This window comes from Poecilia reticulata, chromosome 15 (assembly GCF_904066995.2).
Source record: "Poecilia reticulata chromosome 15, P_reticulata-male-v2, whole genome shotgun sequence".
Lineage (NCBI taxonomy): Eukaryota > Metazoa > Chordata > Actinopteri > Cyprinodontiformes > Poeciliidae > Poecilia > Poecilia reticulata.
The window spans coordinates 11,662,239-11,678,914 of record NC_088844.1 but is presented as its reverse complement, the minus strand read 5'-3'; the positions used below and the strand labels follow the sequence as shown (position 1 = coordinate 11,678,914).

The 16,676-nt window shown below is 40.9% G+C and overlaps 1 protein-coding gene across 2 annotated transcripts; it reads right to left on the bottom strand.

Annotated features, from left to right (window-relative positions):
* Positions 1–780: 780 nt before the first annotated feature.
* Positions 781–12,909, bottom strand: ndnfl (neuron-derived neurotrophic factor, like). Of its 2 annotated transcripts, XM_008429224.3 has the most exons (5): positions 12,499–12,909; positions 11,631–11,788; positions 9,636–9,888; positions 6,273–6,397; positions 781–2,925 (listed from the first exon to the last, which is right to left on the bottom strand). In XM_008429224.3, exons 3-5 carry the CDS (start codon positions 9,803–9,805, stop codon positions 1,475–1,477), a joined length of 1,746 nt encoding a protein of 581 aa, XP_008427446.2. In that variant the 5' UTR covers positions 9,806–9,888; positions 11,631–11,788; positions 12,499–12,909; the 3' UTR covers positions 781–1,474. The 2 variants fall into 2 exon arrangements, with proteins under 2 accessions (XP_008427446.2, XP_008427445.2); XM_008429223.3 differs by lacking the exon at positions 11,631–11,788.
* Positions 12,910–16,676: the final 3,767 nt, after the last annotated feature.

Here is a 16,676-nt window from a genome sequence, read left to right as displayed (position 1 = left end):
TTATGTGGCTCTGTTAGCCATGAGAGCATCATCATCATGGCATCATGCACTCTTTAAAATACCAGTGCATTAAAAAAAAAAAACATGTGGTTGACTCAAACATTAAATGAAACATGTTTTTTTTTTCATTTAGTCTTTCTACCAGATCATACTGTGTTGCTGAATCAACACATATTTAATTTATCAGACACAAATTTAGTTTTCTTCCAGCAGTTAGTGGTCATCATTCTCCCCAAACCTACATAGAAGTAGAAAAAAATAGAGACATTGTGTAAAAGAGGAATCTCTCTGACGATGGTGCTTCAACTTTGTGAATTGTTCAATAGTGTTATAGGGGAAGATAAATTATCCTGTTGGATTAATGGGGCTGTTTAAATTATGAACAGCAGGGTTATAAACAATTGTGCCAACAATGATTTTGTTAAAAATGAATACGTTAACAGTCTTTTCCCCCCTGGATAAATTATGCTTAAGTCAAAGAGAAGATTTGTCTAATACTTTTAGTGTGAGACTGTGCAACTACAATAAAACCTCAATTTATTTTATGGCTTTTGACACATCTTTATTGGAGCTGATCAAAAAGGCATCTGGTACTGTACACTTACCGTACCTTGTCAGAGAACTTAGATGCTTAATCTGTCCTACAGTGCATTTGTTATCACCAGTTCCAGGCATTGAAAATTTCTCTGGCCAGAACAGACAAGGTAAAAGTTAACTCGAGCTGTTTGATGGAAGATTTCATATTTTAGGCTTTATACAATATAATCCATCACCCAGGAGTACACAGATACCTTAGTATTTATTGATGACTTTGAAGCAGCACAAGAATACATCAAAGACAATGAGGCAAGCCACTAGAAATTTCACACTGCTTCATGCGAAAGCAGAACACAAAGACAAACACAGACTTTGAATTTAGCATCCTCAAGATCATTTCCATCTGTGTTTATTAGTTTGTACAAAATGCAGCTCTGCAGGTGCATGCTGCGAATCCCTACGTCTCAGATCTTCTCTCATTATTGCCCCATCTGCTTCTGTTGCGTCTTTGGCACAGTCTCCTTTGTTGTTTTTATAATGACTTTCTGTCATCTCAAACCTTGCCCGTCCATTGTACCCAGACACAGGCAAAAAAAAAAAAAGCATTTGGATGACTGGCATGTCATTGTGATGATCTGCAACGAGGAACAAAATGACAAGAGCACAAAAGTTTTGTAAATGTTATGAACTTTTGCTGGTGTGTACATCCTTCCCTAATTCTTGCCGTCCACTTGCATTGATAAAGTGGAGTTTGTATGTGACCACTTTTTTCTTCAAGAGAACATTTCCTCTTTTTTTTTTGTTTGTTTGTTGCAAAATGCCTCCTGACAACAATCAAATGGCTTGAGCTCTTGGTCTCTTTACAGCATGTCCAGGGGGCTGATGCACTTTCCCGTAAACCGGGACAACCTGTGAGCCTCCTCTAGGGGGCGGCAGCTCAGCATTCCTTTCTGGTCTTCACCATCTTGCTGGCATACTTGATAGGGATCCCCCAGCGTCTCATTAGATACACATCAAACACATAGGCCACTCCTGGCTCCAGGCCCCCGATCACAGCTGTAGTGACGGCCCGTCGAGGATTCAGCTCTTGGAAATACTTGCAGAGAACCCTTTCAGTGTCGGAGCGAGACTCAGGGCCCAGACAGGGCGCGGTCAGAGCCGATGCTCCCCCAGCTCCTGCATCAAAGCCACTGAGCTTTCTGCGGTATACACAGTACAGACTTCTTTCCTCCGTTCCCATCCAGGCCAGGGTGACGCTGTTGCAACCTCGCAGCCGGTTGAAAGATTTTATCTGCAAGGTGGACGGCAGAGATGGGACCCCTCTGCGGTGGTAGGCGGATGAAACTTGCATTTTGACCGAAGCTTTCAGAGCTGCTAGCCGAGCTGCGTCTTTAACAGAAGTTACTTTGCTCGTTTCAGGTCCTTCTTGTTGTAAGTGGATAAGATAGGAAGGATTTCCTTGGAGCCAAATGTGGATTAACTCTGCTTCCACACCCTGAGTGGTCAAAACCCGTCCCTTACTGGAGACGGTTACCTTCGTCTTTTCACCCTCACCACAGCTCTGCAAGGTGAGGAGGCCACTCTGCTGCCATCCCCGAGGACGGAAACTGAAGAACTGCTGCGAGTCTGAGCCTCCGTCCTGAAAGGTCACCCACCTTAGCTCACCTTCTCTCAGAGGCACGACTGCAGCTCGAGCTTCCTCGTGCGTCCGCGCAGAAGTCCCCTTGTACGCTGCGCTGGTCCCGTTCACCTTATCTAACACAAAAACGTCAAAGTAATATGAGGTGTCAGGCAGGAGCTCGGAGACCGTGCAAACGTTCTCCGTCCCCTGACATGCGCACTGAAGATTATCAAAATCATCAGCAAGTGAAGACGGCAGACTTTGGGACTCGGGGTAACTCTCCCACTGCTCCCACCACCACTCTTTTAAGATCGGCCATGGTGTTGCTTGCCTCTTTTTCTCCTTCTTGCCTTGACTCCGATCTTTCTCCCCTTTCTCCCTCTCTTGAGCAGCACAGAGGCTGGGGTAGTTTTGCAGAGAGTTAACGAGGACGCAATAATCGTAACCGTTTTTGGCTTTTGGGAGGCTTGTTATGGAGGCACTGGGCTGCCAGCTGAGGGTGACACTGGTCATGCCAACTCCTAACGTGTGAACTCGCGGGTCAGCTGGTAGTCGAGGGAATATGCCGGAAGGCCCTTGGCCTTCGTGGAGGAAGACTGTAGCTCTGGTGCTTTGCAGTTTTGAACGCAGCCTCACGACGTAGATAGAAGCGCTGAGATGCGAAGGGCCGTTGTAGGCATCCACTGTGTCACCGGTGAAGCTGTGGATTTTCTCTTCTGTGCCAGGGCCTCGCCACCACACCTCGGGCGTGCTTTTCTTGGTGCTCCCTGGAGGAAAAGAACATGAGTATTTAATTCTACATTGAAGTCAAACTCATCTCGAAAACAGATTTGCTTGTTTTGAACCAAATTATTTTAACTTACAACTTTAACTTACTTAACTATGCGCATCAACACTAAATAATTAAGACTAGTGAGAACTTCAAGGAAAGGAAATTACATTGAGCTGAACTTGCACTACCCATCCCTGACAGTTTCTGAAAATATTAAAGAGCCTTTGGATTTTCAACAAATACTTTTTGCTACATTACCTTCCTAAATATTAAAAAATACAAACCAGCTCTCCTGACAGTGGTTTGTAAAAGTATGTACAATTTACTCTTTAAATATATTCATATTTTGTTATATCACAACCACATATGTGTCTTATTAGGATTTTATGGGATATGTCGTAACAAGGTAGCGCATAATTGTGGAGTAGAAAGCAAGGAAAATGTGGGTTTCATCAATTTTTATGAAGGTAATATAAACAAAAGTTTGTTTCTCTACTAGGTTTGCTCGTCAAGGGTCTGACATTTTTGCCAATTCTTCTATGCAAAATATATTTTTGCACATCAGTTTTCAAGTGTTGCCACAGATTGGAATCGACTGTGACGTTCCAACACATGATTAAACTTTCATTGAAGTTGTTCCATTGTAGCTCCGGCTGTATGTTTTGGGTTGTTGTCTCGCCAAAAGTTAAACCTCTAGCCAAGTCACTGTAAAGATTTTACAGGGGTTTTTTTTCCGGCTTTGGCCTCTTTACCTTCGTCTTGTTCCCATTAACTCTAGGTAACTTCCCTGTCACCGCACAAGCAAAGCACACTGGACAGTGTTGCTACCCATAGTTAGTAGTGAGAATCTTTTGATTCTTCCACTTTAGCTGTAGATATCAAGCTGCTTGTCCAGTGTAACCATGAGCCCCTTGGCTTCTTGTAGTGATTATTGAAGTGAGACGGGCTGAGAACAAATACATTCTTATTCTTTTCCCTTAAGCAGCAAGAGTTATGTCATAAGAATTTGCATTTAGCTGATGATACTCATATTTCTATCGACAAAATGACTTGTTACATTAGCGTTAGCAACTGCCTACAGGAGTAAATCTGACATATTTCTAATAAATTGTGTGCACAGCAACCCTGATCGATGATTTTTTTTTTTTTTTGCTAGCGTGTGTATTAGCATCCTATTGTGTGGATGGAAATTTAGACTTTCTCTCCACTTTAAAGATTTTTGGCAAAATTAGGATTTATAGATGATTGTAAGCTGAAATCTCTACCCTAAAAATAATAAATGTAACTGGACTTTGAGTTTGAAATATCTATCTATCTATCTATCTATCTATCTATCTATCTATCTATCTATCTATCTATCTATCTATCTATCTATCTATCTATCTATCTATCTATCTATCTATCTATCTATCTATCTATCTATCTATCTATCTATCTATCTATCTATCTCAGATTATTATAGGCTGCAGCAGCTTGTTTACTATGACAACAATACATTTTCTATTTTCTTATTTTCTGTTGTTGCTGAATTGCCTTTTACAAAAATCCATTTATCTGTTATGTTTGTTGTGTTTGTTTCCAAAGGTGGGTAAAGGAAATACAATAGCTTAATACTGAAAATATCTTGGAATTCAATCAACCAATCAAATTGTGCACATATCCATATAATATCTACTTATGTTATGAAACCAAAGGCATAGCTGCAAACCCTCTTCAAACTGCACACAACCTATAACCCAGATGTAGAAAACTCCTCTGCACCTAATTAATGAACAGCCGCATGAACTGTCGAATGTCAAATTACTGCCTTTCATTCAGACAAAAATTGTTTTTGTTGTGGACTATGCAAGCTCCTCATTTGAAAGACGCAATGGACAAATGGGCGCGCGCGCACACACACACACACACACACACACACACACACACACACACACACACACACACACACACACACACACACACACACACACACACACACACACACACACACACAAAAAGCAAAACAACACCACTTGTTTTCTCAGTTCATGTCTCCTGGAGCTGAAAAATCCCTGCTCAGTCGAGACCAAATGTTACAGAATCAAAGTGAATAATTCACGCTGGCGATGGAGACCCACAAGCTCAGAGTCTGAATGATTTATGTGTCATTTTAGAACTTCATAATGTAATCTTTGTATGTGGGAAAGCTGGCTCAGGTAACCTTTGCAGGTTACCAGACACACTCACACAAAACAAAATCAAACATGTTTTTTGTGTCCAACCATCTCTGCCTGTTCAGTACCAAAGGATGATTTATTTTTGGTTTATTTTGAATTCCTTGATTGTGGATCGAATCTAATGAAGATTTCTGTCGCGAGTTTACTCAACACGTTTGCTTACAAAATCCTGCTGGACTGCAGAGCCCAGTAGTTTGATCTCGCTCTAGAAGTATTTAAATTAAACAGAGTGTAGCCGTTTTAAGTGTTTGTTTTATGATACCTTAAAAATAGAAACTCGGAGTCAAAATATACAACAAAGTGGGAACCGGATATGATCAATCACTGGCCCTGTCTGACTTTGAAAGAATGCACAGCACTTTAAAATATGTGTATCTTTACTCCTGTTTTCAACTTGAACATAAGATTTTTTTTTAAGACAATCACCTTTTTAAAACACACAGAAATACCCTGCCTGCCTGCCTGCCTGCCACATAAAGTGGTTGCGATATGCAGTAGTAAACAAAAGCAGATGTGTAATGGGTGGCATTGTGTATTTTCCAGGTCCATACTTCCTTGTTATAGTGTAATCAAGTAACTGTTACCTCCAGCTGTGACAAAAATGCTGTATTTGTCAAACATAAATTAAAAGAAATTTGAATTTGGCCCCTTGACATTGGGCCTCTGTCCCTTTAAGAAGCACCTACTCTTTCTGACACGTCACTGCAACAGGCTTCTCATGATGGCATTTACAACCGTTCTTAGTAGCGATGGGCTGAGGAGTAGATCCTATGATATGCTAAGCAGATGCGCAGTTCCATCAGGTGTTTGCTAATTGCTGCTGCCACTAGTCTGGTGGAGCTGAGTGGGGGAAGGTGCTCAGAAAAGCTGATTTTACACAATGTCCACTACTTCTTTAAACAACGTCTGTAAAATTCATCTTCTTAATCCATACAGTAATGCTGCTTATGAATTCTCCTTCCCAAAGTCACCTCTCTTTTACAAACACAACCGAAGGTAAAATTAGCCATGCCGTTCCCCCCAATTAACCCAGAGAGGGTCACGATAATATCTAATTGATCGTCTCAGCTTAATAAGATTTGGCGATGAACTTCAGGATTTAGGAAGGCGCAGTTTGTTTACTCACACTGCAGGTTTTTGAGCGGTTTGTCCTTCAGAGTGCGAGCGGCCAGGCTCCATTCGATGGGGAGGCTGCAGGGACTCACAGTCACCGACATCGCAGAGGTCTTCTTCTTCAGTGTGAAATATAACCTGCGAACAGGCAGGAAGAGATAGCCAGAGGACCTGGCTTCATTCTTCATGGGGCATGTCAAAAGAGATAACATCTTATTTCAATTCAGCTGCAGAGACGAGATATTACCCACTGACGTTTTGTGTGCAGTCGAATTCTTTCATTTTGGTGGATGTAGGTTTTAGAGGAGTTAGGGCTGGTTTCTTCTAAATGTATCGATCAAAGCTTGATTTGATGTTGCAAACTTTTCCAGATTTTCTACTTCCATTGTTTCCCTTTCCTACAGTACATGCAAATTAGTCATTATTTTTGCAGAAGGTCTAGACTGGGAATCAGATGTGGCCATTAATATCCGTAGCAAGTAATTACATTCACAATCAGCCGGAATGCTGTGTTTGTTGATGCCACTTTAAAACAAAGCTATGCTTTATTGTAATTTATGTACAGTTAGTTTTACTTAATGAGAATTCATAACTGCGTCAGTGAGTTCTAATAAATATTTGTTATCCTTAAGCAGAAACACAATCATTTATGATCTCGGCCAGATGCCGGCTATTTGCAAACAGATGTGCAGCAATGTCATTTTCAAGGGCACTTAGTTGCTTGTTTAACAGTGATTAATTTCCCGAATCAGTGTTTCTCTCCATTATTTGCCATGCGGTTCAGCATGACTGCACCGGTGGACAGACTGCAGCACACGGGGAGACGTAATTTTCAGCTCCCGCCTCTCAGAAAGCAAAGCGGGAGCTCTGTGATGAGACGTTCGGGCCAAACGAGCTGCGATTTCTCTTCCACGAAGACGGATGGTTGCCGACATGTGACTGAAGGAAGGACAGAATTTGTGAGCCCTTTTTTTTTTTTAATAAAACAACAACCAAAGACATATCTAAGTGTGAGTTAGCGAGAAGAGATCTCGTTAAGCTAGTTTTGTTGTCGAGGAACAAGAAGTACTTCCTCTTCAAAAGTGTTAAGTATGAAATTGTAACGGGTAAATGAATCAAGAGGGATTACATTATTCAACTTGACAACGTAGAAAAATTGTATCTATGTTAGATTTGAATTACCAAAAAATACACACATCAAGTAAAACATATATAAAGAAAGGAAAAACAGAGAGCTCCAGGTTGGCTGTGCATTTGCTGAATTTTTCATACTACGAATTAAATATTTTGGAGCCTGAGGATGATGATGTTCTAGCAAAACAAATTCAAAAACCCAAACTTTTTTCCTACATTATATAACCTGGAAGGCCTCATTTGCAAAAGCAGTGATCGACACCAAGCCTGACTACTTCACACTTGCAGTCAGGCAAATTAAGTTCATTTGATTTAGAAATTCTGCGACAGACTGGCGACCTGTCCAGGGTGACCCTGCCTCTCGCCCGAAACGTTCCCTGGAGATAGGCACCAGAAACCCTCCCGACCCCACTAGGGACAAGGGTGCACAGAAAATGGATGGATGGATGGATTTAGAAATTCAATTTGATAAGTAAAACACTCTATATAGGTTAATTACACACAGACTGATGCTTTAGTGGCTTTATTACCATTAATTACCATGATTTTCTACCTAGTTAGTGAAAACAACAGTTGAGACATTTTATTAGATCTGACAAACAAAAAAGAAAACATTTTTAATTCAGAAATGTGATCTTAATGAAAAGTACGCCTGCTTAAAACTTGTTATATTCAAAGGGTACTTCTCCTCTGACAAACACGAGTCATTGAAACTCATATTCTGGTTTATGGAATACGACTGGTTTATGGAGTATGAGTGTATAGATTTTTTAAAATTATTACAGCAGTTTTCTGGCTTTTATTGGTCTGCCGTGTTACAAATAAACAAGGCTTTACAAGAGCCTTTCTTTTCATTACTATAATTCTATTTTTATAGCGAAAGCTGCACAATCTATTCTGGCAGTGTCGTATTGCATCTCTAGAGGCAGAGTGTTATGTTCCTCTCTCATAATTTGTGTAAAACAGTGAGTGACTTTATGTAAATGAGAAGCTTCCTGTGAGAGCGTCCCAGTGCTCCAAACTGAAAACAAAACCAGGCAGTTGTTGGTTTTATTTTAAAGACCGACTCGACTGCTACGTATTTACAGCCACGAGAGATTCCTGACTTGCATTTTGTTGAACAATTTTCATGGAGCAAAAAAAACAAACAAACAGGAAAGGTCTTGAAATGTTTTATTTATCCTATAGTTGGGTTTATCTGCTGCCTCGTGAAGGAACACCACATGTTTATCATCCTTTGCCACTTTCACTTCTGATAATGAAACCTCCAGTCAGAAGACAGTGCTGTGAACACAAACTGCATGTTGAAGGAGGTTTCTGATGTTATAGGGCACATTTTGTGATTTCACATTGAATCTTATATGTCATTGTTTGATATTTAGGGAGTTTACATGTTCTTCTACTACAATGGATTTGGAGTTTATGTAATGTTTGAGTTCTGCCTTGTTACATATATTTTGGTTATTGACCTGGCCTGTTGACTTATCATTATTATTATATGTTTCCTAAATAGGTTTCAGGTTTCTAGCTATTTTTGGCCAGATTTATTTATGTGTACAAGTTTGGATTTTTGCTCTTTTAAACTTTGTTCTTAAGCTGCAATTTTGGTTTGATTGCAACCGGAGGGAGTAAATCCTTTTACAAGAGCCTTTCTTTTCCAGATTGCAAACCGGCAACTGCTACAAGGCTGCCAAGAGTGTGGTGAACTGTAACAATTTTGCAATAGGCTGCCAATGGTTCAACAATAACTGAAATGGTGCATTCCTTTCAAATAGTTTCATTAAAATCCTGAACTTGAAGAAATGGTCAAGAAGTGGCAGGACACGAGAGCTTGCAGCATCTCTATATTTTTCTTGAGTAGCAGATAAAAAAAAGCTGCTGCTTCAACAATGTTCACAGCAACACCAAAGATGATACACAAGTAAAAAAAAACATAAAACAAAAAAACATATATATATATGTTTTTTATGTATTTATATGTTTTTTATATCTATATGTGTTTTTTTTATTACTTGTGTATCATCTTTGGTGTTGCTGTTGAACATTGTTTGACACTAAATGGCCACTTAGGTAAAAAAAAAAAGAAAAGAAAAAAAAGTTCTTTGAGCAACATGTCATATTGCCAGTCTTTCTTATGGTCAAACCAAAGCCCCTTTTTTTTTTAGTTTTCAACAATGAACAAATATTTACCGACTGGTCTAAATCAAGTCCTGACTCCCATTTTCTTTGTCGCTTGTGTTACCTTCGAGTTCGTCCTTTCGGTAGAGTTACTGTCATGACCTTCCCCTCCGGTAACCACGTGGTGGGGCGAAGTGGCACCTCGTTCTCCGGTGCCAGCGCCGAGTGAACCTGGGGCGTCAAAGATCCCCAAACCACCATCAAAGTTGCAAAGGGACACCAGGATAACGCCATCGCTGATTCGGCTTCTCCTTCTCCTCTTTTGACCCTTCTTTATTTTTCCTCGCTGCCTGCACCGCGGCTGTATCTCCCAGGCTCTGAAAATGTGCAACGGAAAGGTCAGGAGCATCAATCAGAGCCCATGACCCAACAAACACACACGCACGCACGCGCGCACACACACACACACAGCAATGCACTTATTTAAACTTCAGCCGTAAACCCTAAAAGAGCTGCACTGGCTGATGCTTCGCTGATATGAAGAAACATCCCATCCTGTTCACACAGAATTATTCATGTTGGGGATCAGAATTGCTCTGCTTTATTACTCTGGGATATGTGTGTAGCACAGCTTGCCACTCGAAGTAAAAAAAAAAAGAAAAAAAAAAAAGATCATCGCACCACTTTTCAAAGTGTGAAGTGGGTAGCTAGTACGGCTCAGAAGTTGATGCCTTTATAGCTCTATTTCTATTTTTAGTTGGTGGATTTAAATCAGGTCTACTCTCAAAACATCTTTCATTACAGGCATTGGGAGGGATACCCAAACACCACCAGGGGGTGCTCTAATGACTTTTACTGTGTTTGCTTTACCAACATTCTATTAGCGTTCAGTCTTCTTCTTCTTTTTTTATCTATACTGACATGTGGATGTGTGGTTCAGAGACAGTATGTAATTGCCGTCCTCTGTGTGTTTCTTTTTTTTCCCCTGGAAAAGCACATTTGTTCAAAGTCACGCAGTTTCCACAAAAACACCATCCCTGACTTCACCTAACAAGGTGTATTATGTCTCACACACACACACACACACACACACACACACACACACACACACACACACACACACACACACACACACACACACACACACACACCCATAGATCAGAAGACAATCGCTGTGGAATCGCGAAGGCAGCTACAGACGGCACATCAGAGGCTCCTGGGCCCCGGGATGCTACGACATTCAAACTCACAAAACAGTCGCTCAGCTACAAAGTCGCTCAGAAGCGCCTCGCTCATTATTTCACAGAGAAGAAGGCAGTGAACGACCCATAAAGCTTTAACGGAGAGAGATGCAGAGGGGGGGAAAAAAAACAAAACAGATTGAGAGGATGGGGAGGCAAAGGGAGGGAGGGATTGTGGAAATGGAGAACAAGTAGAGGATGTTGGATGTAATTACAGGGGAAGAAAGACAGAGATGGTCACAGTGGAGGAAAGTGACACTGAGAATCATAGAGTCCTAATAAGCAGCCAGTGTAGCAGACATATGAAGGCCACTGGTGTCTTCTTCTTCGTTAGCCCCCGTGCCAAATGTCCAGAGCGCCACACATCACCAGACGGCTTCACAACCTCGCAGCCCCCCTCTCTCTCTCTCTCTCTTTCTCTCTCACTGTCTCTCTCTCACACACACACACACACTCCCCCTCATTCAATCTTGATAAAGATGAAGATGCAGAGAAGGCGCTGCCGAGGCCCGTTTCTTCAAAACGCGCCCGCTGATAAAATATGCATACGGCTTCTCTGCAAATTATGGCCAGCTGAATTTTCATAAGGCTTTGGGGGGGAGAAAGAAAGAAAAAAAAAGTCTAGGTTTTTTTGCTTTAAGAGAAGGAGCTTAGTGAACTTAGCTACCGCCCTCTATAAATAAATACACACTCCACTTTAAACACAGGCGCTCCTGATGGTGCTTTGATGGTCCTGTTCACTCACAGCTCAGCTCTTTTTTTTCCTCCATTATGTTTATCCCAGACTCTCAAATGACTGCTTTTATTCCGGATACTGTTTGGGTTTTAATTAACTCTCACGCTGCTCTGTTTAACCTCCCCCCCCCCCCCCCACTCACCCCTCAACCCCCAAGAACCAGTGGCTTTTTCTCTCCTCTTGTTTATTTGGAAGTTGATGCAGGCTCGGTTTCAGAAGGAAAAGGTTTATCTGTCTGCATTTTGTATTAGTGATCTTCTGTCTTCCTGGACTCCGGCGGGACCATCTGCCTTCTGTTATCTGTGAGCAGGGACAGATTAAATGGCATGGGGTGGTCCCTTCAGTATCCGTTGTCCCTACACACACCCACACACACACACACACACGCACACGCACACACACACGCACACACACCACCTCAGCAAAACTACAACGGGCAAAAAGAGCTGGTCTTTGATTCACTGTGGGGGTTGACGAGATGACGGCTAGGAAACGAGCAGTGACCGTGGAACTTGATTGGATTTCACGGCTAATTTTCTACCTCGCTGCAAGCATGCTTGAATAGATGAATCCTGTTTCTTATTGTCCACACTTTTTTTTTTTTTTTTTTACATATATATACTTGCACATCTTATCCTCCCTGTTACTTTTCCAAAACTTTTCGCTCACCGTAGACACCGTTTCTTGATGATACCTGCAGAAAGACAGACTAAGGCAACCCCTAAACGTCCCCACGCTGTGAACAGATCCGCATGAACAGAATCTTCGCTGATAGTTAAAGTACCGTGTGTGAAGCTGTAGTGCTTTTCAGCATCATAAAGAAATCACACTCCTCCCCTCCCCCCCCCGTCCCCCCCTCTCCAAAGCAAAAACAAATGGCTGAAAGAGACAAGTTGCTGAACAACTTGCCTGGTAGAAATCTGAGAAGCTGAGGCACTTAAACACACACACACACCCACCCACACACACACATTCTACAAGGACAATGTACATGCATGCATCCCCCTTACCTTTCTCTCAGCTCCCGCTCTCCCTCTGTGGTGCAGGGAATGAGGGATGGGATCAAATGAGAGACGGAGAGAGGATGGAGGAGGAGGAGGAGGAAGAGGTGGAGAGGGGTGGGGATGAGAGCTGGTTGCGAGGAGAGGAGGAGCAACAAGCAGGTTGTTGTCGGGGGAGTTCCACTGACTCCTTCTCCCATGAGGACTCCCCCCTCCCCGGTCCTGTAGTTCAGAAGGTGTCTCTTCCCAGCTCAGGTGTCCCTCCAGGGCTGTCCCATGCATCCTCCTCTCTCCCTCCTCACTCTTTCTCTCCTTCAGACAGACACACACACACATGGAGGTTCGTCCCGCTAAACGCCGTGTGAATGTCACCCGGTCGGCAAGGCCTCCATCCTCCTCCCTCCCCTCCTGTTGTTTTCCCACTTGTTCCCCACCTCCTCCCTGTTTTGCGAGCACGGCGGCTCACATGCAATTCAAACGGGACTCCGTGTGCGACCGTGTGTGCGCTTTTGTGGATCTGAAAAAAACGTGCAACGGGGATGAGTTTGTGGGGGGCTGCGAGGGTTATGGGGGAAGGTTGGAGAGGAGAGGAAATATTATCAGGAGAGGCATTAGCTGATGTGAACGTTAAGCGGTCATTCAATGGCCCACCGCTGATTGTTGACCGGTGAGCATGTTGTGAAAGATTCTCATTGAACCGAATAGGCGACAGGTGTGTCGAAAAACACGGCTGAAGAGAGAGAGAGAGAGAGAGAGAGAGCAAAAAAATACAACCCAAGAAACAGCCCAGACTCAAACTTAAGGGCTACTTAGAGAGGGCAGTGGAGGAAGGAATCCAGAGTACATGGGAACTCCACACAGAAACATCCTGGATGGGATCTGAGTCCACGTCCTTCTGCAAAGATTACTGTCAACAACTTCTTCACTATGCAGTCAGTACTTGAGTTCAGTGGTAAAACAAATAAATAAATAAATAAGTGGTTCAAATATGTATTAGTAGCTTCTGAAGGATTTAAGGACAGGTTTAACTCATCCTCTTCAACCCAAAATGTCGTCATCAACTTATTGAAAACCTCGACAGTTTTAGATTTTAATTTATTCCACCAAATAAAAAAAAAAATGACAATAATATTAATAATAGTATAAAGCAATCCGAAAGCTGTTATTTAATTTTTTCTAAATAGAACGTCAAAAATTATTGGTGTCCTTCTCAATAATCTTTATTTACTGACAAACTTTTTGAATGTTTCCGTTGGTATTTTTCTTTGAAAGCCATCAAACTCTCTAGCTCAATTCACAGATTCTCTAGAGTCAAGTCTGACTGAGCCACTTCAAAAAGTTAACATTACCTCCAGTCAGAAGAAACAGGTTAGCAAAATGGAAAGGAAAGATTACTAAAAGACTACATAAATCTGTAAAAGACATGAATACATTTGGATTTAAAAGCAGCAGCTTGATATCCTCTGAAGTCTAATTTACAAACATTTTATTAGACATAAAGACCTTCAGAGACTATTGTTCTTTAAATATAACAGAGCGCCCACTCGCACCTGACTACCGTCCAAGTAATTAAAACCCATAACTATAATTAAACAAGGTGTTTATTCCATCAGCTTCCAGCGTTTTTTGTTTGCAGCAGATCTCCTCTCTGGTTGTGTTTATTAGGACGCAGAAAATGTTGGGATTCACAAAAGCACATGTTTGAAAATGACTTAGGTTTGATGCTGTTCCAAGAATATGTTATGCTATTTTCCAGTCTATTTTAAGCTTGAAAAAAAAAGAGTGATTTTCCATGTAAATCTCTGTTTTGTTTTGTTTTTTTCACTAGGAAAATGTCATGGTGTGTGAGTGATAAAAGTCCATATATATTGAGATTTCGTTTTGCAATAATAATAATACACAAGTCGCCAAAAACATACCTGTGAAATCTTTATTAGGAATAGTTCAAGTTTTGAGTGATTTCAGTGAGGTTCTGATAAAAGGCTGAGCCAAGGTAATGGCTAAGAGAATTTCAAAGACCAAAGCAGACTTAAAACAACTTAAGTTGCACACATATTATTTAGAGGTGAGGGTTTTCACACACTATTTTCTGGATCTTTAAATTCGGTCATTTTCATGTTTGCATTAGGTGGGTATCAGAGACAACAATAGTTATTTACATGAGAAATAAAGGCAGGTGATATGCCACCAATGTGAACCATAAATAAGTCTTTTTGGGGAAAATTAATAACTTATCCCATTATTTTAGGAAAATGAGAATATGCAAATGCGGAAAGCTGTGAAAACAACCGTTCTTGTGGAAATAACTTTGTTCTTATTGTTTCTTTATCCTTGTGATGTCTTTGTTTGCCTTAAGACTCACACCTGCCTTCAAACACCAGACAGAAATTAATTTCTTAAGTCTGCACAAGAAAAAAAATAGAGAAAAAAAGCAAGCGTACCCCCCCTCGCAATGCCTTTGTTTTGAGAAACAAGATTTTATTCCATGATGTGGCATTTTATTTATAATTTTTTTCGTCTCGTCTCTACTTCCCTCTTGTCAAAATGCCACAAGAAGTGTTAGGGTTAGAAAAGTATCTCAGTCACATTCTGACACCTGAAGTACATCGGTTTAAGACTTTATTTGGGTCTGGATCCAGTTTTTTTTTATCTGTGCTGATTTTTCTTTTATCCAGATTTCTCCTCCTGTCACACCTGGTCTGGGTTACTAATTACCACACCTGTTCTTCTGTTGGTCATTATTTCCCTAAGTTTACACATTCCCTTCCCTTTCCACCTTATCCTAGTGAGAAATTTAAAGTGAGAGTAGCAAAAGTGCTTAGACAGTCCTGCTTTCTGTTTTTGGATTACCTTACTCAGCAGAGCATTTAGATTTTTAAAATAAAAGTTTATTTTGGTCAACATTCTGTCACCTGCCTCCAGCTTCTTCAGTCCTGCCATTCAATGTGCTTTAACTACAGACAGTAAAGAGAAAAAAATATGTACTGTTGTAGAAAAATAATAATTGCTTAGCAGTAGGCTACTTTTAATTCACTGGAAAAGTAAGACTCCAAAATGCAATATTTAGTTTTTTAGCAATGTTGCAACATGTTTTGTCTCTTAAAAAAAAAGAAAGAATACATTTTTCTTAGTAACAAAAGGTTATATTCAGAAAAGATAAGGGGAAATTAGTGTTATCTACATTTAAAGCAAAAGCTGTCTTGTTAGCTTGACGTTCCCGTCACATGAAGTAGAAAATCCGAAGAATTAAGGGCTAAACAAAATGCAACACTTTTTCTAATTGGCCATGAAAACATCACATTTTTAATTTTGTACAGTATCAGTTAGCTAAAGCGGAAAGTTCAAGACCTGTTTTGCTAGCGTAGTTAGCTGTCTTCTGGTGCTAGCGTTGCACTAACTAAAATAACAATATTAAAACCACATTGATACCAGTTATTTTAAATGCATGTATTATTTATTTTCCTAAATAATAATACCAATATCTTGCTTGGTTTGAACTTGAATCACTTTTTTTATTTTTTTATATTTTTGAATATTAATCAGATACAGTGTCTCCTCCAATAGCTGGATTTCAAAATACGTTCTCAAATTCTGTGTAGCTGAAATTAAAACCATGCGTTCTTCAATCTAATTTGTGCATAATGTAATGGTAACCTTCACGGCAGAGACATTTAAAGTCTGTAAACAGAGTAGCCACATGGAAAGCTTCTGGTCCTCAACCTACAGGTCAAGTGGAAACCTTGGAGGACTTGAAACATTCCTAGCAGTGGCTCTCCAACCCTACCCAGCCCTCTCATCTTCACACAATGGCGGGCCTCATGTGTTCAGATCTTCCTCCTAAGCTCTTTAATCAATATCATCAAGAAGAGAGAAAGAACTGTGAGCTAACTCCCCCTTTTCCATTTTCCGATGGGGCCTTTTCTCACTCTTTCACTTCACACTTCACTGTAGGACTATTGAGGTCACTGTGAATGGGACCCACTCCACCCAGAGGGAATATTGTCTGACCGCAGAATCTGAGAGACCTCTCTCTCTCTCTCTCTTCCTCTCTCTCTCTCTTCCTCTCTCTCTTTCACTTATTCAGTCTCTCCCTCTGCCCGCTCCACCACTTCAAAGAAAAATAAAAAAATAAAAATGTATCACATGAGCACTATTAATAAATGTATCGCTTCAGCTGCCTTTTTTCG

Excerpts from the sequence above, each read along its gene's own strand:
- ndnfl (XM_008429224.3), bottom strand. The coding sequence starts at position 9,805 with ATGGCGTTATCCTGGTGTCCCTTTGCAACTTTGATGGTGGTTTGGGGA. Across the intron at positions 6,398-9,635 it reads CCGAAAGGACGAACTCGAAG|GTTATATTTCACACTGAAGA; the intron begins GTAACACAAGCG and ends GCCTGTTCGCAG. Across the intron at positions 2,926-6,272 it reads ACCGCTCAAAAACCTGCAGT|GGAGCACCAAGAAAAGCACG; the intron begins GTGAGTAAACAA and ends CTTTTCCTCCAG.